Raw genomic sequence first — 25,226 nt, forward strand, 5'->3', positions numbered from 1 at the left:
CGAGCAATTATTAAATGCTTTTCCTCTCTGTGACTTTTATCAGTACAACAGAATACAGCTTAACCAGCCCCCACTCTCAGCATTTTCTTCTTCATAAAAGTTCAGAGAAAGCAGATTTAGTAATTTTCCAATGTTCATTGTCAGGTGCATGCCAACTACACTACCGAATTTATTTCGATGTCTTGTCTTCCCCCTGTCCCATTTGGTGAAAGTATCAGAAACACAGCTGTCATTACTGGTTATGGTAAAACTCAGGGCTTACCCCCTGAACACACACTGGAAACATGCGTCCTAGGAACTTTGACCTTCCTGATCAAAAATTAATTTGTCTGTCCAGAAAAAAAATTAATTCCTACTACATACATTTTTTGTTTTAAACAGCTGAAATACAGAAAGGTATATATTCCATGCAAGAGCAGGACAGTAAATCAGTCAGAAAAATGTTAGTGTTTCCCAAATGCCTATTTTAAGCCTTCTTTTGTTTCCTCTTTGCATAAATGACCTGCTTTCTATCTCACTCATCTGTACAACCAGTTCCTGAAACCTTTAATCCATTTTTACTTAATTGGGTGGTTTAGATAAGCTCTCCTTGCATACCAGTCAGAGTTCAGTGCTTAAGCTTTTGTTAGTAACACCTTAAAATGCGCTGACCCTGTCCTTAACCCTACTTGCCTCCCCAGCTGCTGCCCTCCTCCCTCTACCATTCAGCTCGCCAAAAAGCTATGAAGCTTCAGCGCTCCGACTGCTAGGCTTTTAAATGAGCTTTTTCATCCTTTCTCCCACATTGGACTGAATGCTGGAGAGATAGACTGCCAGCCTCCCCAGCCACTTCCAAATCCTCCTCAAAATTCTCCGTTACGGAATTTAAGAAACAACCAGAGAATATTTTGGTTACCAACATGCTGAGACAAAGGCTGTTGCATTCTTCCCTAGCACTCTGCATCTGTTCCTGGGTTTGATTGCTACACCCCAGCTGGGACTTCCCCAGTGCAACAACCCAATTCTGTTAAATGTTTGAGCAAGGTTTAATGTGGCATGGTCCTAATCCCTGGTGCAGGTTCCTGAGTGCTATGTTAACATCGATACAATACAATTGTGGCATACAGCGATCAGTGGGGGGTTACCGAGTATGAACTAAGAGCTTGACCGCGACATGATATTTGTATGCAAGGAGAAAAATGTGTTTTACATACCTTTCCTTGTGTTTCTGCATTCCCGCCTACAAGAATGGCTTCAGTCCACCAACCTGGCAACAATTCTTTCATCTGCTGATGCTCACGTTCATAAATCACGGCAGATCCCCCGTGGCAGGAGGGTAGCCCTGCCTCCGAGCAGACCCCGCACCAGAGCAGCGGCCCAGCCTCGCCGAGGGTGGCAGCCGTGGTGTGTCCCAAGGCAGCCACTCTCCTGAGTGGTCCCTGAGCCACCAGTAGCCCAAAGAACATCAAAAAGCAATCTGTGACATGACAGCAGTAAACCACATGGACCCGGACCTTGACAATTCCCATGTGCATGAGTGACCAAACAGAAAACAAATGTGAGGAAGAGAAGACAAAATAAAAGTAAATGGATGTGGAAAATTTTGCTTTATAGATGCGGGCAACTGAGAACAGTCTGCCTGACACAGCCTTTGGAAGTTTTCTAAAAGTTAGGTTGTTCTTTGCTGAGAAAGACTGACAAATGCTGCTCTGTGGGGGTCACTCAAGGGATTCTGAATGGTACTCGTGCCTGTAAGCTTTTGTTAACCGAAGTTTCATGGCAAACTAATTACTTGAGGCTTGATAACCGACATGCAAAGGTCTGCCCTTACTTTGTGGTCAAGGAGTCTGAACACAACCAGGTCACTTGTTACTACACAGGGCTTGGTCCTGCTGCTCCCAAAGTTAACGGGGCTTCCTCTCACTGATCTCGGAGAAACAAGAGTCAGCTTCCGTGATTGATCTGAATTTCCAGTTATAAAAAATAAATAACTTAAAATAGCTACTGTTTATTTACAGTGAATGTATGTGAAATACTGTAAATTAATGTTCTATGTGGCTTTAACAGTTGAGGTATGGGATAAAGAAAGCAACACAGAAAATTGGCACACTAGGTCCTCTCAAAATCCTGTTTAGATTATCCAAAGAAAAGCCAAGTCAGGCTGTCACTTTGTCCTTCACAGCTGATGGAGTCTTCAAAGGCCAGCAGACATGGTGGCCTTCAACATTTAGAATAAAAAGAATCTGAAGCACCAGTGTGGTGGTTTAAACTATGTTGACACTTTAGCAAGCCATAAATCAGCAAAAAAAAAATAAAAATGTGTGCTTAAGATGAGGCTGAGGAGGAGAAAAAAATTTAGATGTTATGATTATGAGACCAAGATATTATTCAGTCATGCAATTTCATCTACTTTTTTTTTTTTTTTCTCTAACGTGCATCCCTTTCACAAGTGCTGATGACTAAATCAAGACGAATGATCTGAAGCACTGGCAAATATGACAGGTTTATGTAGGTCACATATCTGATCTGGATCAGATCATCAGCATATCCAGCAGGTCACCATGGCCTCATAGATGTTTGTGAGGGATCATTCGGAAACCAAGCAACAAGGGCTGACTAATTTTCTAAATGTCTGCTGGTTGTTACTAATTTCTCTTTCGCTGTAGTCATACAATATTCATTCCTCACGGTGAGCCTTTTACATGACAGATTCTGGGTCTCGTGCTCCTTTCTCCCCATCAAAAGACTCAGTGTTAAACTATCACAATGAACACTGTATGAAAGCAGCAAAATTCATGTTGCAAATGTCTGGCTGCTTTCCATTTTGTTCCCTCACAGCACTTCCCACTCCATTTTTCCCTCTCAGAAGTGGCTTGAAGCTGCACTGGCTCCATACAGCAAGCACGGAGGAGCTGCTCCAGCACAGAAAGGCTTTTGTCGGTCCTCTGCAGGCTGGCCAGGACATGCACCACAGGCAGGGGTCAGCTCACTGTGGCCCAAGGGACCGCATCTCCCACTTACAGTAGCCAAAAGAGTAAATAGAGAGGCTTTTGTCGCCCCAGGCAACTGCTGCTGGTATGTAAACATCTCATCTGGTCCCTTCCTTCCTCGCTAGCCCTCAGACTGCAGAAGTTTGCAGGGTTCAAGTGAGCAGCAGAAGCCCCTGCAGGCAGCGAAGTGGAGGTTTCAGCTTCCAGCAATCTCAGCCCAACACTAACTATCCTTCAGAAAGCCAGAAAATATTTCTCAGCTGATTCTGTGGAGGATGGCTCTTGGTCAAATACCTCAACAGCAGCTTGTGCCGAGGAACGTGCGGCGATGACTCCCCCACTGGTGCTGAGGCTGGGCAGCGCTGCGAGGCTCCGCTGGGCAGCCGCGGGCTGCCACCAGGAGAGGATTAAAGTTTTTCAGCTGACATTTTTTCATCCCAATTTTTCATAGTTCAGAGCTAGACTTAGAGCTGTTGATTAAGTGTGCTCGAATTCAGTCAGCGCAGGCAGATCTTCAAAGGTGCTGTGCTTTGGCAGGTCCTGGGAAGGTTGGATGGCCAGACCCCCCCTCGGAGAGCAGCTCCCTGGAAGCCAAGTTTCATGGCTTTCAATGTGTTTGTTTGCTGGAACTGCTAAACCCTCACTTTTAACACCAGCACCACTCGCAGCCAGGCAGCTGTCTGTCTAACAGCAGATCAAAATCACAGGACTGGCAGAATTGTTCCCTTATGTCAAAAGATTACAGTAATTCCATCAAATAAAGGGCCATATTTTCAAACCTGGATCAGCTACTCCATAACAGAAGCCAATAGCTCTTCCACTGTCACAAAATATGTATTAGAACTCACTGGCCGTAGAAGTTTACAAGTAGCATTATCTAAGCACGTCCTCTTTATATTAAAATATCTTACATTTTCCCAGGCAACTTCTGTCGTTCTTACAATTCACCACATGCTGATCTGGGCTAGTTCATGTTTCCAGTTTGAGACACTCTGTAGGCTGACTAACTTAAAATAAGCCATGAAGGGAAAAACAAGAAATTGGTTTTACAGCTAGAAAATCACATCAGTCAAGACTTGGGAAAGCTGATGCTCAAGACAATATGCAACGATGCTCAGTATTTCAGCTGCAACATCTAAGTCCATTTACCAGTAGAGACAAGACAAATATTAGCTATACAGACTGCTATGTACAAAATAAAACAATGTTACCATCCTGCCTGCTGTAAGTAGGTGAAGGAAAAGGCTAAGGATGGTTAGGAAAATCTTAACTTTCATATGAGGTCTTAACTTCTGCATTGTAAAATACATGGCATCGTGCAACATAAAGTAGGGATCAAGTGGAGAATTAGGCTGAAGGGTGTGCTTTATGCCAGAGATTCAATTATATAAAAATAAGGGTCCTTTCCTAGCCCTTAGATCAATGAGCATGTACAAAAGTGATCCTCCTCTTGTCTCTAGGAACAAATGCTTTGTTCGCAGCTACTATTCCTTTTGCTGAGGATAAAAAAAATAAAAAAATAAGAGTTCTGCCCCCAGTACATTAATATATTAAATGGTGATTTATATCCTATTGTGAGAAAGGGAGTTGAGTCTCATACCAATTTAATTTCCTTTAATCTGTTCCTGCCAATAGTGGCAACCAAGAACATTTTCTCTTTTTTTTATTTTTTCTTCCCCACTTCCTAATGGTAAACCTCTGATGTTCTCTCCTGGCTGCTTCTCTTACTTCAGCACAGTTATTCAAGACTTTATCTTTTCTAATACAAAGCAGAAATTCATCCTGTCCAAAACTGCTGCTGAGGCTGCACAAACCAGTCTTCAAAGCAAATGTATCAGCATTTCTAAAGGGTTTTACTTCAGCAACTAATTGTTGGGGGAAATGATGTATTAGAGAAGCTGAACTGAAGGAGCCTGAGCTGTTTGGATCTTAAGTGGGCTGAGATTTGCACCTACTTGGGATGTGAGGTAGTTACGGCTGCCATGATATGGAAAAGTACACTGTGACACAACAGTCGCATGGCTCTTTTCATGCCATATGTTTTAACTTCAAATAAAATGGCTTCCATTCGAATGGCAATTTCCATTAGGGTTTAAAAAGTTTCTTGGCTGGCAGAGATCTGTTTCTAGTGGGGACAGATGAAGCAGCATGCCTCTGCTGCAAAATCTGTCACAAAGGTAGCGTGGGGCACGCAGCTGCTGGGGGGCTGCGACAGCCAGCCCGGAGCAAGGCAGACATGCTGCACGCTGCTGCTCTGGCAGGGCATGCGGCAGAAACAGAATGGAAAAGGAACACCCCTCCTCAACTGCAAACTTCTGAGCAGTGAGAACAAAGTGCAGCATTTTTACCTACCCTTCGCTTACAGTGATTGGCTCGTAAATAAAAATGTGTGATAAAAAGTCCAATTAGTAAAGCAGGGGAATGAAATCTTATACAGCAAAATAACCTCTCAATGTGTGGCAGTACCACTGATAACAGTAACAAGCACCTTTTCACTCTCCAGCCTGGCCCCTCCACAAACCTTTTTTTTTGAGGAAGGTAATTTTGTAGATTCCCTTTGAAAACAAAAAAGCAAACAGCTTTTTTGACATTTTGACAATGTCAAAAATACATGTACATGAATAAAAGAGAATGGATCTATTCCCTTTGTGAAAACAAATATTTGTCTCACCATAATTTTGTGTTTGGTTGGGTCTCTGGATGGCAAAGAAGGGTTTTTTTTTAATCCTAGGGACATTTATTGATGTAGACTTTAGTTACACGACTAGGATTCTCAGCCTGATGAGCTCTGTAGAGCCCAAGCGAGCTTTGGCGCTGCGCTGGAGCTGCAGCTCACACCCCTTTGGGCAGGTAATTTTTCCTCAGAAAGTTTCTCTGCAAAACTTAACCTGTGTAGGGAGTGATGTTTTTATGTCCTAAATATGCATAGGATTCTGTTAACTATGAAAGGTAGGCTTAAAAAGCAGCGTATAAGGAACAAGGGGACATAGGTACCTCTGCAATATTGAATACCGTGGCAGACTTGAGGAGATATGAGACATGTAAGACCCCATCCAGATTGGACGTACCAGGTATTTGGCAGCTGTGACCGGATTATCGTACAAGGACCAGCAGCTGGATTTAGGTCCAGTCACAGGTCAGCTGCAGACAGAATCTGGGATCAGATTTCACCAAGATTTTAATCAAAACAAGTAATTGGAAATGCCTACCCTTAGTTACACAGGGCAAGTGCCACCGCGGTCTCACTAGTTTTGGCCATGCTGCCTGGCAAATGTTTTGCTCAATGCACAATTATTTGTTAGACCCTGGGCAACTTCCATTTTGCTTTTAAGTACAAAAATACGTGATTCTCCCTCCTTGTTGTGATAATTATAAACCCCGTTAAAAAAGGTTACATGGTCAGAGCCAACCTGACTTTACCTCTGCTTCCTCGGTCTTTATCTCCCTTGTTTCCTGCTCACTGCTGTGGCAGCGTAGGAACTTGCCCTGTGGGATGTCCAAGCCCGGGCGTGTGGCTAAGCACAGATGCCCACTGACCTTCAGGTACTTTACTACTGAATGCACTTGCCTGTGATGCCTTGTGTGGTCAGCAGAGAGAGGCTTCCAGGGCTTGATTCTTCACTTGGCAGCCTCTAACGAGCCCGGGGTAGCTCCATGCCTGGCTGGGTTTAAGCAGGATGGATCCAGGCCAGAGCATTTGTAAAAAGGACAGTAGCAGGCTTCAATAGCTGAATATTTGCAGTTCTTTGGAGCCTTACAATTTTTGCTTGCTTGTGATTAGAAAAACCCTGGAAATTTCACATTTTCCTTTATGAGTAAAGAAAGGAAAAAACATTTCATCAAAACATTTAATACTAGCAGTACCAAAAAGTTTGATTTTGCCTAGTTTGTTAAACATAAAAATTTAGAAATACTACAGTAAAATTAATTTAATTTTTTTATACAAGTTCAAAACACAAAGGAAATTAAGGTTTTTGCATTCAAAACCATACTGAAAATGCTTTAGGAAACATTTGCATTTCCATCACTTCACGAGCCATTTCTGAGCAACTGTATTTCAGTTTTCTTTAGGCATTGTTATCTGACTTCACCGTTAACAGACAGCATTATCCAGCTGCTTGCTCTTTCCTGGACACCTGCACTGTGGCCCTACTGCTTTATATTTTGGCTGACCTGGGGATTTTTCTGAGATGGTGAAACCTAAACAGATGAGAAAAAACTTACTGCTGATCCTGAGGGGAGAGAATCCTTGACAGAGAAGGGGAAGCTGTGATCCTGAGAAGCAGAAGCCTGAGCACATGATGGGTGAGCAAAGTCCTGCGTGTAACGACTGAGCAGCTTTTGCTGTTTCACAGCTTCTTCTGTTTCAGCCCCAGGCCTGGCACGGTACCCTCAGCATTCTGTTCAGTTTATATTCTGGATCCATGTTTTCTGTTTCTGTTATTCTTTTTGTGGCTGTTATTTCTTTCCTTGGTCTGGGGCAGACACAGCGCAGAATTCGTTAATGACAGATTTAAATCTCTAGCTGAATACCCTGTGCAGCCTGAGATTTTTAGGGTGTGAATGAAAAGCTTTCCAGTGAGTTGTACTTTTTAAAATGAACATGGGACCAAAATGCTTGCTGGTCAGCCAAAAATCCAAGGTGGTGTTTCTCTGCCATACACATTCCATGTGCTGTGTGGCTTTCACTTTTAATTAATCCAGTCTGTTTGGTTTCTGTCAGAAGTCTATAAGCTTCTCTGCTAATTTGCTGATGAATCCCCTACTGAGTTATAATTATAATCTTCACTGTGATCCTTCTTATGATGACAAAGGAGATAGGATTTTGGCATCAGCATAACCTGACATCAGTAATATTGTAAACGTTGAAATGAGCTCTTTTCTTTTAAGTATTTTATAAACACCTTCAAAATTACAAAAACATTGTGATGATTAAACAAGTGATTGATAGGTCAGTGTTTACATTAAATTATCCCCATTGCAGTTGCTTCATGGGTGGCATATGAATTACAGGCAATTACCATTTTCTTCATATTACAGGTACTGTAGCTGTAGTCCTTACATCCAAGCAGGAATCTATCAGGAAGAATGAGCCTCTTCGGTTGTCACCACCTCTGTGCCTGTGAGCTGCTGAGATCATCTCAAGCAGCTGGGATCCATTTCAGAAGACTGAAGGCGAAGATGACTTGAACCCTTCCCCTCCCTCTCTGCAGCAGGCGTTTCATGCTACCCAAAGCAAAGCCTGCCATATGAGTTATGAATCAAGTTATCTTAACTGTCTAGGAGCACCGGAGTATTTCTGGGAGACCAGAGCCAGTCCCTCTCCTGGTTTCATCAACACCCCCTGCTGCTGGAGAAGTTTTTCTCGTGCTAAGAGCTAACTTATTTGGGGCTTGCAGCCTACCCTAATCTTAACTTTTGATTCTGAGACTTTAAGACAGAGTATCAACCAAACTGACATGTAGAGAGTGCTCTTACAGAAGCGGACAATGTACTGCCACAAAGTGTGATGTTAGCCGTTAGACTGACAGGTGAAATTCTAATGTAGGCAGCTGTGGGATGAAGTTTTTACTGTGCTTGTCATTACCATGTTATGAAAGGTTTACATTTCATAAATGGTAAGTAAAACAGCTATTGAATCACAGAGCGGCTGAGGCTGGAAGGTACCTCCAGGGACTGTCTAGCCCAAATCCCTGCTCAGCAGCACAGGGTCAGCTGGAGTAGGTTGCCCAGGACTGTATTCAGTCAGACTTTGAGTACCCCCAAGTATGGAGATGCCACAAGCCAACTCATTCCACTGTTTGACAACTGTCACAGAAAAAAAAAAAAAAAAAAAAGAAGAAGAAAAAAAAAGTCTTGTGTTTCTTGTGTTTAAGTTGAATTTCCTGTGTTTCTATTCGTGCCAATTGACTCATTGCACACAAGCTCCTCATTTTCCAGCACAGAGAAGTGTAGCCAAGGGAATCGTGCCTATCATTACTGTTTCATAAGACATAACCGTATGTACACATAAAATTGCATCTCTAGTCTGGAAAGTAACTGCGTAGAAGAGGCAGTGTGGACAGCAGATAGATTTCCCTGATTTTCAGTAGTGTTCAACGTAGGCTTTTCCAAAGAATCCATGCTCCTGACTCCTAAATGCACGCTGGCCCCTGAGAACCCGTCTTGCAGGCTGCAGTTAACGGCCACACTGAAAGGAGCCAGGAGGCAGTGCCGGGCACTGACCTGCTCTGCCTGCACTGACCAGCCATCAGCCCAGGCCCCAGCTTTGCCTGAGCCAGCTGGCTCTTGCCCAGAAAATTCCCAGCCTGGTTTAGGCACAGGCCAGAGAACATTTCCACTGGGTATTTTGGATGATGCCCGTGATCTGGGAGCACTGAAGGGTGTGCAGCATGGATGCGAGCTGTGTGGGGCCAGTCAGCCTCGGGAGGGAAGCAAGCTCTGCTTGTGCAGATGTAGCTGTCGGACCTTACACTGCTGAGCATTTTGCAACTTGACTGTCTACTTTGTTCCCCTAAAAAATGCACTCTTATGACAAGAAAAGCATGTCTAGTTCCTTTCTCTCATGTAACAGGTTTGTAGGTTTTAAATACGCTCAGAAGCATTGGCTTTGACCTCGTGCTCAACTACTGCTATTTAGACTGACACACCCCGTGAGATCTCTCATCATTTCTACCTGCTTAACTTCCTGGTAAGTCTGAGACTCTGCAAGTATTTTTGTGTGCTGAGATCTCCTCAGACACAGCAGGCTGTGGGAAGGAGCAGGGATAGCACAGCTCCCCGTGGGCTGGCGCAGCGGCCTGTGGGGGCTGAGATTTCGTATCAGAGCAAGAGAATAAACACCATGAGGTTCTGCGGCACAGAGAAACTTCCAGAGACCCCAGGCTTACGTGAGGTCCCCACTAGGCTGAAGCTGAGGTGGGAGACCAGCCTGGGCAGCAAGGTGGCCTTGTCCACCGGGCAGGGTGTGGAGGGGCATGGGGGCTGTGGGGACCCTGGCCCCTGGAGCTGGGCTGCCTCATCAGCAAACCAGCAGCAAAGCAGGAGCAAACTGACAGGTGCTGTTTACCCCCTAGCTGGGGCTCCTGATGGAAAGTCCCCCCAAGATGCAGGCTGACACCTTTAAACCCTCAAGAGATGGCTGGTGACCTGTTAAGTCCAGCTGCTGCAGCCAGAAGGAAGAGGAGGACGCAGGTACCTCTGCTAGTCCCAGCCAGGGGCTGAACTGTGCTCACTCACATGCTGGTCGGGGGGCAAGGTTGGGGGGAGACCCTTCCCTGGCATCTGGGAAAATGGTGACCTTTCCCATAAAACATCGGAAACATCTGGTGGAGAATGGTTCTCCAAAACTGCCTGACCACAGTGACTTCAACGGGAGATGGAGAACAGCATCACTTTGCTGCAAGGAGCAATTTTCACAAAGTGAAGGTACAAATCCCTTGAATCAAGTGAGACAAAGTAAAACACAGTGACTTATGAAGTTTTGCATAATAATATAGGTGGGTTTTCCCACCCCAAAAGAAACACAAAACAATTTAGTACATAATGTTTATGCACAACCAGAGCGCTTCTCTGTTGCACAAATTCAGCAAAACCAAAGTCCTGGCTTAGATATCAGAAGGGGTCTGGGGCAGTATCTCTGCACTGATCTCTTGGGAGAGGAGAAAAGGGAAGGTGAAAACAGTGAAAGGATTATTTTGACATCTTTAGTAGTATTTTAAATTTGAAATGTTTTCATTTTAAGTTATTAAGCTTACTGACAACTGAAAACCCACTAAAACCTTGTATCTAAATTTTTGGGGGTTGCTGGAAAATTGAACCCCCATGTTAAGAAATCAGTTATTCAACATAAAATGCAGGCACCGCAAACTGTTTGCATTACAGTAGATACAACCAGTTTCACTTCGCAGTTGCCATGGGCAGCAAAACATCAGGGGCAAAATCTGTAGTGGCTCTTTGTGTGAGTGACTTGAGCTTGCGAGAAACTTACCTCTTCTGCTTTGCCTACGGCATCCAAATACCCCAGAGCCAGCATCCAGTACAACCAGAATGTAATTACAGCGTGGAAGCACGCCATCGCTCACATTAACAGTCAGAGCCTGAAAACAAGTATTGTCCTCAATTTTTCTGGAAAGCACAAGCAAGAACATTAGTTTACTCCGTTTCATTGTGGAAAATAAAGACAAAGTACAGAAAAGGTAGACTCTTCTCTAAAGGCTTAGATACATTTGTATCAGAGTCATAGATTCTGTAAAAATGAGTTTTAACGCTGCTCTTACTTCTGATCTCACCGAGAGTGACTTTGAAGAAAGCCAGGCTCTAACCACCGCAAAGATTTGGGGAAAACCACTGGCACGCAGGTGAAAAGTAGTAAAAACCTTCCAGATATTGCCTTGACATTAGAAATTGCAGTCAGACTTTAATGTAATTCCACTCCTTCCCTTACAACCGTCCTTGCCATTTAGTAACTCACCAGTACGGGCGGTACGGAACTGCACCTGCGTGTCACCAGGGGGAGCTTCAAGCCAAAAATCCCACTGGTTTTATTTTTTACTATTTTATCTTTAATAACTCTGTTCTTGACCATTGCAAAGAGGTTGAAAGCCGAATTTACATAATTTCTCCTCGTTCCTGAAAGAAAATAAAAACGCTAATGCCTCTTTTCTGCCTTTGGGGGGTGGCCAGCCTGTGGGTGCTCTGCTATGCTGGGATGGAGGACACAGCTGGCTCTGCCACCAGTGTCACCCATCGCTTCAGCGGGGTTTTGCTGCTCTCCGTTTACCTGGTCTCATCCTTCCTGAGCCTTTAAATGTGTTCTTAAAATCACTCTTAAAAATTAGATGCCTTTAAATATTACAGATTGGTGGGAGCCTGCTGACAGTCTCGTCCAGCTATAAAAGACCCACAGAGTAACATCGGTTCACAGGTTGGGTGAGCGGTGAAAAACCTGAAAAATCCTCCCACTAGTTCAAGAAAAATTAGCAGCTACACCAGATGAAAGGTTTTTAAACAACATCCTTCTGGCCTGCGCAGCTCACAGGAAGATGGATCCCTGTTCAGATCCACGTGCTAGCTGCAGTATTTCCTGTGTTTTTCTGGTTACATTCACACACATAATTCATGTGAGTGTTCAGTCCTAGCTGTGGGCCTGGAAGGATGTGGTTGAAATCTTTGGGCTGCTCGTGTTCTTGTCTCCATGCCAAAGCTCTGGTGGATGGTTTTGGGAACTCTGTGTCCCTGCTAAACTGGGCAATGTCGCATCCCAAGGGGTGAAGGAAGGGAGAAATTATGGAGGGGAGGAGAACCATATAGTCTTCTTTATAAAATTTTTGCTTTTCAATAATTTCAGACTAATAGGCATACACTTCAAAAGGGAAAGAACATTCAAACTATAAAAAGCCAGGCAATATCCCCACCACAAGAAATCCAACACAGATGGTCTCTAAGAATCAGAAACAAGGTTTATCTTAGCCTAACTGCAGAAATAAGGATCACATTTTCAGAGACAGAGATACCACAAAGCTAACTTGCTACTTGGACATTTATTTGGGCCAGAGTGAAACTTGACGGTAGAAAGTAAAATAATTAACGGTAAACTGCTGCCCCTGGAAGAACAACTTGTGGGCAGAAGCCGCTCTTAAGGAAATCATTGCATTTTTCCAAGCTCCCAGCCCTGATGCCAGGAGAAGCGAGTGTGGGTGGTGGGAGCTCTGCTGAAGGGCTGTGAGCCTGCCCCTCTTACACACGCTCCTAAGGGCCAGCACAGCTGATGGAGTGATAGCTGGAAGGTCACGGGATGGTTTTGCTGTACCAAGCTAATACCACTATTCAATGCACAGTGGTGCCATTGATGTTATACAAACTCACTGTTAACCTTGGGCTTGCCTGTAGCCTGCCATGCTGCCTTTTGAAAGCTTTGCCTTTTTGGGGTGGAGACTTCTATAAAAGAAATACGACTTCATGGAGAGGGGACATTAACAGACACAGAGGAACTGCAGAAATATGCAGGTAGATACTAACATAGGGAAGGCTTTGCATTTGAAGGTAAATTAGATGAGACATGAGCCTACATGGTACGGAGGCTTTTTAGAAAAATAGTACTTAGACAGGTACTTCTCTATTCACATGCTGTACTTATCTCTGTCTCCAGAAGCCCCCGAGGTAAACTGAGCAAGCTGCCCCACTGCCTCCCCACACACCAGACCCCCGGCAGTGCTGTAAGAGGAACGTGCTCTCCCCAGCGGGGCTGATCCGTGGCACAGAGCTGTGGAGGGGCAAGGACCTGACAAACACACTTGTCCCTGCTGTACGCACAATCCTGCAGCTCCTGTCCAGGAGCCCAGGAGATGCCAAACTGTAAGCAGGAGCAGCAACATGTAATCTAGGTCTTCATTCCATCATCTTGCTTGGGATCAAATTCAGGATTGATGCTTGAGATGAAACAAAGCAGCAATTACTATTTGTTACAATAGGACTCACTGGAGTCAGTGTCTGCCACGTGGCTTGGTTGTTAACCTCCAACATAGAACATACAGTTAAAGCCAGGAAATAAAATGTAATGCCCTGCCAAATGACTGGCTTCGTAAGAACCTTACATCTTCTCCTACAAAAATATTATCTTTTCTCCAAAAGCTGTTTCAATTCAGAGCACAGCACTGCCAAAATCTTTGGAATTTCACTATAAATATGTCTCGTGATATAAAGTAACCAGAACAACACACACTGCCCTTCTTGGGCTTTCTACTTCATATTTTACAATGAGTACTAAGTCTCCCACATTCTCTTTCTATAATATTTTATGCTATCTCTTAAAGGTTGACTTTTTAATGTTGTCTGTAACTGCTTAGAAGCAATTAATAATACTGTGGTGTTTACACTGCTCTATATTTAGTACAACAATGCTTATTAACACTATTTTCAAGTCATAAATGCCGTTTCACAGACATTTGTAAGATTACCCTTCTATCATAAAAATAAAAACCTACCCTTAAAAAGAAGCCAGTTCAGCATTCATTGCATGACGATTAGAGAGCCATCTGATAGGTGGGCTTCGTGCTGAACCAAATGAAGACGGCGAAAATACTCCCTTAGACTTCGGTCCATGCTGGATCAGGCCCTCAAACCACACGTGATAATTTAGGGACCAATATTAGTGCTTGGCACAATCTTTTCTTCTTCACACTCCAGGTAATAGTGGCAGATGACAACTTATAACACAAACATCCCAGTTTTGCTGTAGAACAGATGTCAAGCTTAGTCTCCACTGAACACCTCGGTCTCTCTAAAGGTACCGTGGTATTTATTGCAGCCAAGGCCAGAGCCATTTTGAAGCAGAAGCCGCCAGCTGTGTGAAATGAAATGCATTCAAAGCTGCCAACAGTAAGAAATTAAATACAGACTACGGCAGCGTCTGCCAGCTTTTTGGGCAGTAGCAGACTGATAGCAGCCAACTGAACTTGAGATGGCAGCAATCTAATGCATCCCATTCACCAACTCAGTGATTCGCTAATTAATTCAGCTCATTTTTTTTTAAAAAATGTATCTACTGTCATCATACTACTGTACAAGTCTGAGGAAGGAGAGAGGAGGGTAGAGAGAGTGAGAAAAAGAGACCAAGCACTGGAAGGAAGGTAGCACCTTGGAAAAGATAACCAGGAAAATTTGTTCAAGGCCTCACTACGCTAAGTGGTGTGGTTGCATCAAGGTGCAACCTGACTAAGATGTGGGTAAGAATGATATATAAATGAAGATATTTTTGAAACCAAAGCTGCACCTTTCTTTTGTGACCTGGTTAGGCAAAAGGGAAAATCATAATGATACAAGACTGCAGCGTAAATTTTCTTTCCCCATTGATTCAGGAGGTCTGGGCTGTTGTGGGACTTCCACCCATGAAACTAAATGCACTGAAGGTGCTTTGTCACATCATAACACATGAGCAAACAGGAGCAGCTCACATGAATAATGAGGCAGAACTTCGCTTTCTGTTACCCAAGAAACAGCATATTGAGATAGATCTTCTACCTAAGAGGAATGGATTGAAGAATGGGTGTCACCAGGCTAAAGATGCTGCTCCAGGAACACCACAGCTCTGCTAAGGCATCAGAGGAGGACTTGGCCCCAGCCTCAGGGATTGCTTCAGCTACTGGATGGTGCCTGCTTTTGTGGAGTGGTCCTAGCCATGTGCGCAGCATTTATCACAACACTTTAGCCCACTGGAAAAGCAAGGAGGTCTGAAATATACAAGGACAGTTGAAAGACATCTCCTTCTCTTGTTCTGACCTCGTGTGCAGCACAACCACATTAAAACAAAAGGATCATCGTTGGAGAGACTGGGAAAATGTAAAACCCTGAGCCAAAGTGACTTACTCACATAAGAAAAGTCTGACTGCACACCAGCTCAGCCTGTGAATTTTCATAGACCTGGACTTGATGGTCAGAAAACTGTGTGAGATGTGTTATATTGTGGCTAGTATTAATGTCCTAAAAATTAAATGTAAGAAGTGTAGGAAGCAGAAATTGCACAAAGACACCACATTTTTCTTTCTAGTGTAACACGATGTTTCTTTTTCTTATGCTGGTGACTTCAGCTAATGCTAGAAGCTATTCCCAGAGTTTGCTGTGTAAGAGGGCAGCCTGTAAAATGATACAAGTTTCTGTACTCACCGCTTCAGACTGACAAACTTCATTCCTCTGCCACTTGAAGTAAATTTAGCCTGAGATTTTTGTTCCACAATGATTCTCGTGGGTCCCGAACTCGGTGCTTATCACACTAACAATAATCCTTTATGTCTCCAGACTCTATCCCTGTTCCTTGTTAACCTTCAGTCACAAAGTAATGAGATGCATCAGACATCATCAAGCTGGCCTAAGGGGTTACAAATCTGGATGAGGGCCACATACTGTACTAATTGCTTCTAATAAATTACATATTTCAGGAGGGACATCATGATTTTAATCATTTATTCTGCATGTTGTTTCCTTTGGAGAGAAGAACAAGCAGGCACTAAACAAGCCAAGCATCTGAAATGCATGGCAGAAGCTAGAAAGAGCTCATTTAATATCAACCATCATTGTAAATACTAGAATTATGCATGTATCAAATCCCTGGGCCTGAACACTTTGGGAACAGCCAGTGAGTCCTGGCTGTTTTAATGAGTCAAACTGAAATGGTGTCTTTGAATGTTCCTTAGATTTGTAACAACTCAGATTTAATCCCATTTCAAATGCTGTAGCTGGGGTCTAGCTCAAGAAAAAGTCTTTGTTTCTATGCAAAGAAAAACACATTAAGAGGGGAGTTTAAAGAATGTATTTCCCAAAAGGCTGAGAGGGAAAACAGTCACATGTACCTTTCACCTCTGTAGGGAAAGACTTTAATTATGATTTCGTTTTTTTGCAGCTATTTGCAAAGGTGGTCCAGTGAACACAGAAAGCTGCAAGAACTCTCCTTAAAGCCCGCTGAAATTCGCAGGACCTTGGTGCTGATCTAAATAGCCTCCTGCAGGGCGAACAGGCACAAGGGAGGGCTTCCTCTTTCCCTGACCTCCAGCACACCCACACCAGTAGGCTCACTGTTAACAAAATCCTCAAACCACTCGGGAACGTGCACTTCCTTCACAGGGGGAGACCTTGATGGTATTTAAATAGCTGCTGGTATTAATAGCAATATCTGGTAGATAATGTGGAGACTTGAGAGCTCTGGGGAGCAGTGCAGGTTTGGGAACAGCTCGGGCTGTCGTCTGTTTGCCTTTGTAACCCTTGCTTCCTGCCACTTCAGCCTGTGCTTCCTTCCAAGGATGAGCTGAGATACCAAACAAAAAATGACTATCTAGGTAAAAGGAAACCTGCCTCAGTACAAACTATGCCTTGGGATGGAAAGTCACAGTTGTAGCTCTGAAGCTCAAATGTGCTCTTTTGATTCTCAAGTGGCAATGGAGCGTCAAGGAAGCACCATGACCCGGGATAAGTGCAATCTGCTTCTGCCTTGGCAGCCTAGGCTGCCTTCCACTTGGTCCCTCTCTACCTGGGAGGGTTATCTTCCCATTTTAGACTTCTCTGGCAAGTTGTGAGAGGAAAAAGGTGAGAATCCAGCAAGACTTCCAGGACTTCCTCTAACCCACCGACTAGAACAATGAAGATATCCTTAAAGATGTTATTTGTGGTTGGATGGATGGCGGATGGAAGGATAGGTACTTGTGCTAAAGCGGATGGATGTCTGCTTTGATACAGAGGGAAAGAACCGAAGGATTCTTCTTGGTTTTGTCATACAGAATGAGAAACAGATTAGTAAATAGGAGAAACAAGCCTTATGCAATGAGAATTGGCTGGAAAAGTCTGCCCCAGGTAAAACTGGTGACTCTTCAAATTGAGAAACCTTCCCCTGGTTGTTTTTATGGTGTTTTTCATAGGGAGGTTCAAGCCAACCTCCACACATGAAGAGCTTAAAAAGAAAGAAAGTGATGGAGATTCAAGATTAGTATGGTAGGGCATTGGAAGTTACAGAAGGATGTGAGAATCTGAAGTTCAGACATCAAAGCCCAAGAGTAACAGAAGAAAAAAGTGACACAAACAGCCAGAACCCTCAGTTAAGAGTGCTGCTATACCTAGAAAAAAATGTGAGAAGAGGTAAATTGCAAATAATTTGGTGCAATCTTCAGATAATGGCTTTTGCCAACATCGCACGCTGCATAAGAGCGTGGAATTAACAAACACTAGTGTAGCAGGGTTAGAAAAAGAAATGTTTTTGAAAGCAAAATGGAAAACCTCTGTGACATCCATTAGGTTTGGTAATGTAATACTAACAAGAACACTGCACTGAGCTGTTATCTGGTTTGCTGTCTGATTCACTCTCCAGATTACCACTTAAATCAATAGCTCTCACATTGATTTTTCCAGCACACTGTATTCCAGTAAAAAGAACAATGCTCTGAGATGAGTCAGCTATTTGTCCTGTCTGTAGGGACTCTGGTGCATTTTCGTTTAGGAAAATAAAAGCAGGAGCCAAAGTAAACACAAATATATAGTAATAAGAACCTGCCTGTTGCACCACAACATGATGCTGGCTCTGCAGACAGACGGGTTTGCTATAGCTTGCTGCAGCAACTACAAACCTGCCTTGAGCTGCAGGAAGCCCTTGTGAGGATGGAACCAAAATATTTAGGAGAGATCTTAGATAACAACATTGTCTTTCAGTTTAGGTGACTGCTATGGCAGAGGGGAAAAATATGCCCACATTTAACTAACAAGCTGATCTCCATATATTTACCATGACATGCAGAACCTCAGCAGGACTGTGTTTTCATGTATTTCATATATTTTCATGTATTTGCATATTCCATGTAACATGTACTGTAGTTCTGGTACTGTAACTAGTCATCAGTACTGTCTGAGGTTGCTTCGGCTCCTTTCAACCATGTTAACAACTTCCTATTTTGTTTGTAATCGCAACATGCGGGTTCATTTACTCTTGCTTAGCCACGAATTCATGAAACTAGCAACCTCTCACTCACACAGTTGTGTAACTATTTCAAGGAACCTGCAGGAGGTGCAGCAAAAATATTTTTGCTTTGAAGAAATAACGATCTCAAGAGCTACTTGGCAATTCGGCTGAAGCATGGCTGTCCCCACGGTTTGTACTGACCCCTTCCCTGCGGCAGGCACAGAGCAGAGCTGGTGCCACGGCCCTGTGCCTCTCCCACAGCTCACTGCACCCGCCTGCAGGCTGGGCTTATTTCTGGGAACTTTGAGTTAACAGCAGCTAAAAGCTACTAAAATGCCAGAGAAATTAACAAACGAAGGTGTGTGTCCCTCTTTTCCACTATGACTTCTGTTTCATGGAGATTCGTTATCTCCATCTTTGAATGCAAGGCAGCGGATTACAGCCTTTCCCACCTTCCATTAATAACAGCCCCGCAGGATGCAGAGCAGCCAAAGCGGGTGTGGAGGGGGGAGGTTCAGCATCCAGAATCTCATTCTTTACTGTATATGGAGTACCGTATTGTGAGTATACTGAGGGAGAAACAGCCCACAGGAAATAAACATATGCAAAGCCGTGGGAATAGGATGTAATTATGAAGCCTGTTATTCTGAAAATGCTGCTGAATATTGCTATCTTCAACTGCTATAAAACTAGAATAATTTAAAACTCTATTTCTCAGTAATGCTTTCACAGCGTTGCGTATTTCACATTGCTACGTTTGCCTCCTAATCTCTTAGTCTACACAAAATAACATTCAAGTTTTCGCAACAATGAAGAGGAAGGAACAATGCATTTTCTACTTCAAGTAATTTTAAAATAAAAAGGATAGTATTTATGACAGTTACAGTATGGTAAATCTGGAACAATTCAGACTGTTTACAGGAAGGGTTATCAACTTCCAGGTGCCCACCTGTGTGTCTGGGAATACTGTGCAGTTTGGGGTATTAAGGTGCTGAGGAGAGGTATTTTGTGCTTTGTTTTGTCCTGTTAACAAGACGTTTCGGGTTAGTTGTGATCTGTCTTGAATCACGTACTTTCCTACTTCCCTGCTGTTCCCTAGGAATGAAGTTGATGTAGAAGCAAACTATGCCAGGTACTTCCCCGGGTCTCAGCAGGGTACCAGAGGTAACACCGAGATGGCTGCAGCCCTTGGGCGGGGCTGTAAGGACCTGTTTCACAGAGCACTTCATCTGCGCAGTATTTGGCTTGGGCTCGCACAGCAAAATGACACAGCGGCGAGATCAACAGGTATTGCTGCTACCCACGCAAAGCTGCTTCTTTCCACAAAGCACTATAATTGATTGTAATAAGATTATTTCTAATATCCAGTATGCAAACTGCAGCCCATTTTGACAAACAGATAGTAAGTCTCGTGTGGCACCTGAGTGATGTTTTCACTGTTGCTAGGACAAGCACTAGGGAACTGAAGCTACAGAATGAGATACATAGACATGGCTGATACGGTGAATTATCTAAAAGCAGCAGCAGTACTTTGCACAACAAATCAGATCTATCCTGCCTTTTTTGCCAGGTAATAAACTGTGTTAAGCAGAAGGAATGGAAATCGCGGATATTCATTATCTATCAAGAGACACCTGACAGGATAGCCTTTGGTCTACAGGCTGAGAACAGTCCTACGCTGACACGTGTCAGTCAGAAGTGCTGGTGAATCGATACAGATCTTGCTCCACTGCAAGCACCATCAGGTCAAACTCTGTTCAGAGTTATTTGACAAACAAGGCCCAAGTGTAGCTGTTCCAACCCCAGCTAATATTCCTGCTGCTTTTACGTTCATTTCTGAAAAGCACGTAAGCCCTTTAAACCAGGGGTCCTCAAACTACGGCCCACGGGCTGGATACGGCCCCCCAGGGTCCTCAATCAGCCCCCCGGTATTTACAGATCCCCCCCCCCCGCTCCCCCCCGGGGGTTGGGGGGGAAACCAAGCAGCCGCAGATGACTGCCTGCCACTGCATCCGCGCCGGCCCCCTGGTTACAAAGTTTGAGGACCCCTGGCTTAAAGGCTTCACACTCTCTATGATCAGATCCCCAGCCCACAATTCCGGCTGCTCTTTTCAGAGCTGCCTGGAAAGGGGGCCTAACGCGTGGGAGCAGTTTACGTGAGAAACAGTGAGCTGTATAGGCCAGTGCTGATAGAATTCATATATTCCAGGAGTTGGCTTCAAGGGTTGGCATAGAAATACCTGTTATATCAAACTAATACAAGTATCAAGACTTCGCAAAAAAAGATTATTTAAAAAAAATAATAATAATATTGGCCACTGCTGCAAGATGGTGTGGTGAGGACATATAGATGGCCTGTGTCAGGCAGACGGTCGATGCCAGACAGTGACTTCGAAGTGTGACCGTGACGGCCAGGTGCCCGGCGTTCCTGCTGCCGGAGAGACCCGCGCCGCGGCGGCAGGGGCACGCGCCCTGCCAGGGCAGGGGCAGCACCACACAGTACCTTTGAGGGCAGGCGGGGTGAAGACGCTCTGCTTCCTCTGCTTGGGAGAGGCACTCTGCGACTGGGGGGCACAAAACACAGAGAGAGGCAGTAAGAGATGGGCACGGGGAGAGGTTTCTGCTCGCCCCACAGCTGCTTTCAGAGGGGGCGCACACCACTCTGAGAAGTTTCTAAGAAAATAATCTTGTATAAATCTGATGCCAGCTCCCAGGCTCGCATGAGTACAGGGAAAACTAAGATTAGATAGGCAAAATACGTGTTTAATGGACAACCTTTAAGGCTCCCAGGCAAAACAGACCCAATACTACTGAAAATTACCCTCCACTCTAAAAAAATTTTGTTAGGCATAAAATCAGGATAGCCTGTGCTTTTAGCAGTCTATGTAACAGACTCTCATAGGGCAAATAAATGTTACATCTATTAATATAGTTGCAAGATTTACGTTAACAAATATTCCAATTAAATACAATGTAACGAATTATATGTACAGGTAAGGTACTACTATAATTATTAATATGTAATTTTTTACATAAATAAATGGAAGATCCCTCCTCCTGTGCTTCTTCAATGTGTTTTATTACTCCTAAAATAATTTCAGCAACAGATCACTCAGCCTTTAACTAGGCCTGATTTAAGTGATATATTTAGACACAGTTAAACCTTTTATGATTCCACCAAAATCACACCTAGACACAGAAGATAAATCACTCCAAAATAATGGTAGTAAAATTACACATAGAGTAATATTAGTATAATTATACTAATGTACAGCTAGAAAAAACTAACCAGGATACATTCCAGTGCTAAAGTAGAGCAACTTTCGCAAAATGGAAGCAGTTAAATTGGTGTCCATGTTGTACCAACATGAAATATGTCCATACACAAAGGAGAATAAAACTACATAAGGTCACACACATATAGCTAGCTTTTGAAGACATAAACACCATACCACATTCCTAAGAAAAAGGTTAAAAAACAGCTGTGTGTAGGCAAGCTTTATTTTTGCTCATCTAACCAATTTCTAGTTGTGGGGTTGTCTTTTCCCAAATATTTGCTAAAAATGCCTTTTCCCCTGAGTATTTTGACTGGTACATAGCCTGTGAATTTGAATCAGATCTATTTCTTCAAGAAACATTTCAGACAGCTCTTAAGAAAATCACTTTCACACGAGTATGGTCAATCCTATTACCTTACCTTATCACAACGGATGGAATGATAACATTTATAAATAAAATATTGTCTTCTTTTGAAAGAGAAAGCTATTTATAAACACTGCAGGATAGGTTGTTGAGCCTCGCCCAACTAAATATAAGTCTGTATTTGAGTCCAAACCTGAACCAATCAATACCTCCTGCTGCTATTTTAAGTGCTGCCTGCTTCTCTGAGCAATGGGTGAAGGAGACAGGGATCAGAGAATTGCAGGAGCTATGCAAGGGGAAGTAAGAAAATGAAATCGGAGGAGCCGACAAAATTTTAACTCTTCCACAGATATCAGTGCACTGCCTGCTGTAGGCTTGGAAAATGATGGGAAGAGAGAAGAGTTTGCAATGGTTTTGTAGACCAGCAGCGATCTGCGGACCCAAAGCAATGCTGGATGAGGTGACCTGGTGGGGTCACCTTGGGCCAGGTTTACTATGATTTGCCAGTGCATGGTAGTAAGGCAGAGGGGAAACTTTCCTTTCCCAATTCCCTGCCTCAGGGAGAAGGGAGATCCAGCAAAGCCAGGACACAACACAGCTTTATACAGCTCTGGTTTGAAAGCAACAGTTCCTAAAAGGCTGTGCTACTGAACGTGGTGTGACAGTGTAAATGAAAACATTAACCTGGATGAGACAAAGAGTTTCAAAGGGGTTGTTACAACAGACAGACCTGCTTTAACAATAAATATATTAAAAAAAAAAAAAAAAAAGATTTCACTTACCTCTGCCTGTGAGATGTTTGTTCTCTTCTCATCTTTTTCTAAGGGAGGAAAAGATACAGAAAGAGAAAAGTTAGTACAAAAGCAATTCTCAGTGCTAACCCTTGCGACTCTGCCCTGACCCCTGCAGCACTACTGTAAATCAGAAATAATCCTGATTCACAGCTTTTCTTTCTCGCTTGTGTGTGTGTCAAAACCAGAAGCCCTGATCAGCATTTAGGCATAAGCACTGTGTCTAAAGCACGTAACTCCCAGTTTTGGGCTGTGAATTAACAGCAAGCGATGGAGTGCCTTTAGCAGCAGGTCCTTTGGCCAGGCTGCAGCAGGGCTCTGCGCAATCCAGCGGCCATCAGGGATCGTGGCTGCTTTGCCTGGGGACTGCACTTGCCTCTGTGGTCAGGAAAGGCTTGGTTGCCAAACGGTGTGCAGAAACTCACGCAAGGCTCCACTGGACTCAAATACTAATAATAACCTCACCTCAGTTAAGTTATGAGTATACTGATACTGGTAATGAAGAGCGCCTAACAGTAATATGTAAAATTAGCAAGCCAAAGCTTAAAAAGGACTAATCTTTCATCTTAAAAGTTTCATGACATTGCTGGACTGACAATTTTTCCTGGAACTTCTTACTTTTGTTGCCTTAATTTGCTTTGGACGATAGGCATGGCAGAAATGGTTAATACTAGAGATTTCTAATGAAAATAAGCATCTCTGAGAAGCTGTCTGAACAACTAAGTAAAATTGTGTGGAGCAGAAGAGGGTCAAAGATCTTCCTAACCACTGCACTTAACCAGTTTTTCCATGAGATTAAATTATTTTTCTACTGTTGTAGATGTGGTTAATGGACAGAAAGTGTCTGTCTTCTGATGATGATTTCCCAAATATTTGATGAAAATAATGTAGGATCTTTGATACACAGTAGTTTAGCGCTCTAAAATAAAATGCCGTTAAAACCAGAGACATCAATCTTTCACTCTACCAACACCACTTCTAAAATCTCCCACTTGCAGATATCACTGTGCCGTTTCCATTGAGGTGTGGCAGATCTGTGAATGTAGGTCTGAGGGAAGAACTAGGTCTAGGCAATATCACTTTATCTGACTTATTCTCTTGACATTGGCAGCTTGTAGTGTGCTGTGTGAGGGGATGAGCCAGTCCAGGCAGACGGATTGCATTTTCTATTGTTTTCTTTACCATTGTATCTGTGCATCTAGCAAACGTCAGTTGAATTACTTAATGGATTTTTTTCAATATATACATTTCCCACTACCTTTATATGAAAGACATTCAAATTACTTGTACTCGAGGTTCCAAAATGTAGCTGAAAACAGCACTGATTACTAAAGCGTGGCCCCACAGATACAGAATTAGACAGGACAATCGGAAAGCCAGTTCCTGCCATTGACATTTGTATGACCTTTTGTAAGGTGACTAATCTCTTCCTTGCCTTCCCTACCTGTAAATATCACCCTGCCTATTTAAGTATTAGCAGTGTCTATTCACCTTGTAAAGCATTTTGGGGTATCAGATTAAGCTGGCTAAATGTGTGCTTATTTATGTGCTAATAATCTTTCTTATTAACTGTATACCAAACCGACATGGACTTCGATGGTTCAACATTGGAAATTTTTTTAGCTCAGGATCCTGGATGTAGTTTGGAGGCTTAAATTTGAACAAATCAGGAACCTTCAGCAGAGAACAATGAAAAGTAAATTATGTCCCATTCCTTCCTGAAACACTAAACTTGCCCAGATTAAAAATATGTTTTGTAAACCCAAGCTGAGGCTTGCATAAGGAACAAAAGCTGCAGTCAGCAGCTTTGTTGGGTTTCAGGTCTTGTTCCTAAGGATGTGCACAATCTAACCCTTTGGGCTTGCACATTTACTGTTCTTAGTGGGTCGACATTAAACCTACCAGAAGTGGAAAGTTCCCAGCCTTTCCTTTCACCCAGCAGCCCTTGAATGACAGGCAACTTTGGGAACAAGAACTGGTCCTGTATGGGGTTAGAGAAATCATTCATATCCACAGGGCTGATGCTGCCAATGAATAGCATCAGCCAATGTGGAAATTTAAGAATGACTTACAAAATCACACAAACAAGGAGTTTTTCAAATCCAGTACACAGAAATAAATCTAAAGGAGCAAAAGAGACAAAATTGAGGCAGCAGACATGAAGTGTTTCAAGTGAGCTGTGAGATGAAGTGAAGGTAGAGCTGGTTGGAGGTGTGGTTTGGTCAATGGTACATTTTGACATGCATTTACTTTTGAGGACAGAAAGACCATTGCATGCTTATTTTTGACAGCCATTTTGATGGATAAGACTCAATGGAGAGTATAGATTTTTAACAAGAGGTGACAAGACATGGGAACAAGGGAAGCTGTGCCATAGATTGAGGCAGA

General features: G+C 43.3%; 2 protein-coding genes across 2 annotated transcripts in view; one reads left to right on the top strand and one right to left on the bottom strand.

Moving 5' to 3' along the window:
• Positions 1-18,954, top strand: part of PDE1A (phosphodiesterase 1A) — a 259,717-nt gene extending 240,763 nt beyond the window's left edge. Inside the window, exons 20-21 of the transcript XR_008733659.1 lie at positions 7,031-7,274; positions 8,010-18,954. The gene's annotated coding sequence lies outside the window, so the exon portion shown is untranslated. The remainder of the gene's footprint in view (positions 1-7,030; positions 7,275-8,009) is intronic.
• Positions 1-25,226, bottom strand: part of PPP1R1C (protein phosphatase 1 regulatory inhibitor subunit 1C) — a 54,055-nt gene that overhangs the window by 8,508 nt on the left and 20,321 nt on the right. Inside the window, exons 3-4 of the mRNA XM_005442932.3 lie at positions 22,830-22,867; positions 20,909-20,969 (exon numbers count right to left, since the gene is read on the bottom strand). Of these exons, the coding sequence (XP_005442989.2) occupies positions 20,909-20,969; positions 22,830-22,867 (99 nt within the window). The remainder of the gene's footprint in view (positions 1-20,908; positions 20,970-22,829; positions 22,868-25,226) is intronic.

The sequence above is a fragment of the Falco cherrug genome, chromosome 8 (genome assembly GCF_023634085.1).
Source record: "Falco cherrug isolate bFalChe1 chromosome 8, bFalChe1.pri, whole genome shotgun sequence".
In the NCBI taxonomy this organism is placed as follows: domain Eukaryota; kingdom Metazoa; phylum Chordata; class Aves; order Falconiformes; family Falconidae; genus Falco; species Falco cherrug.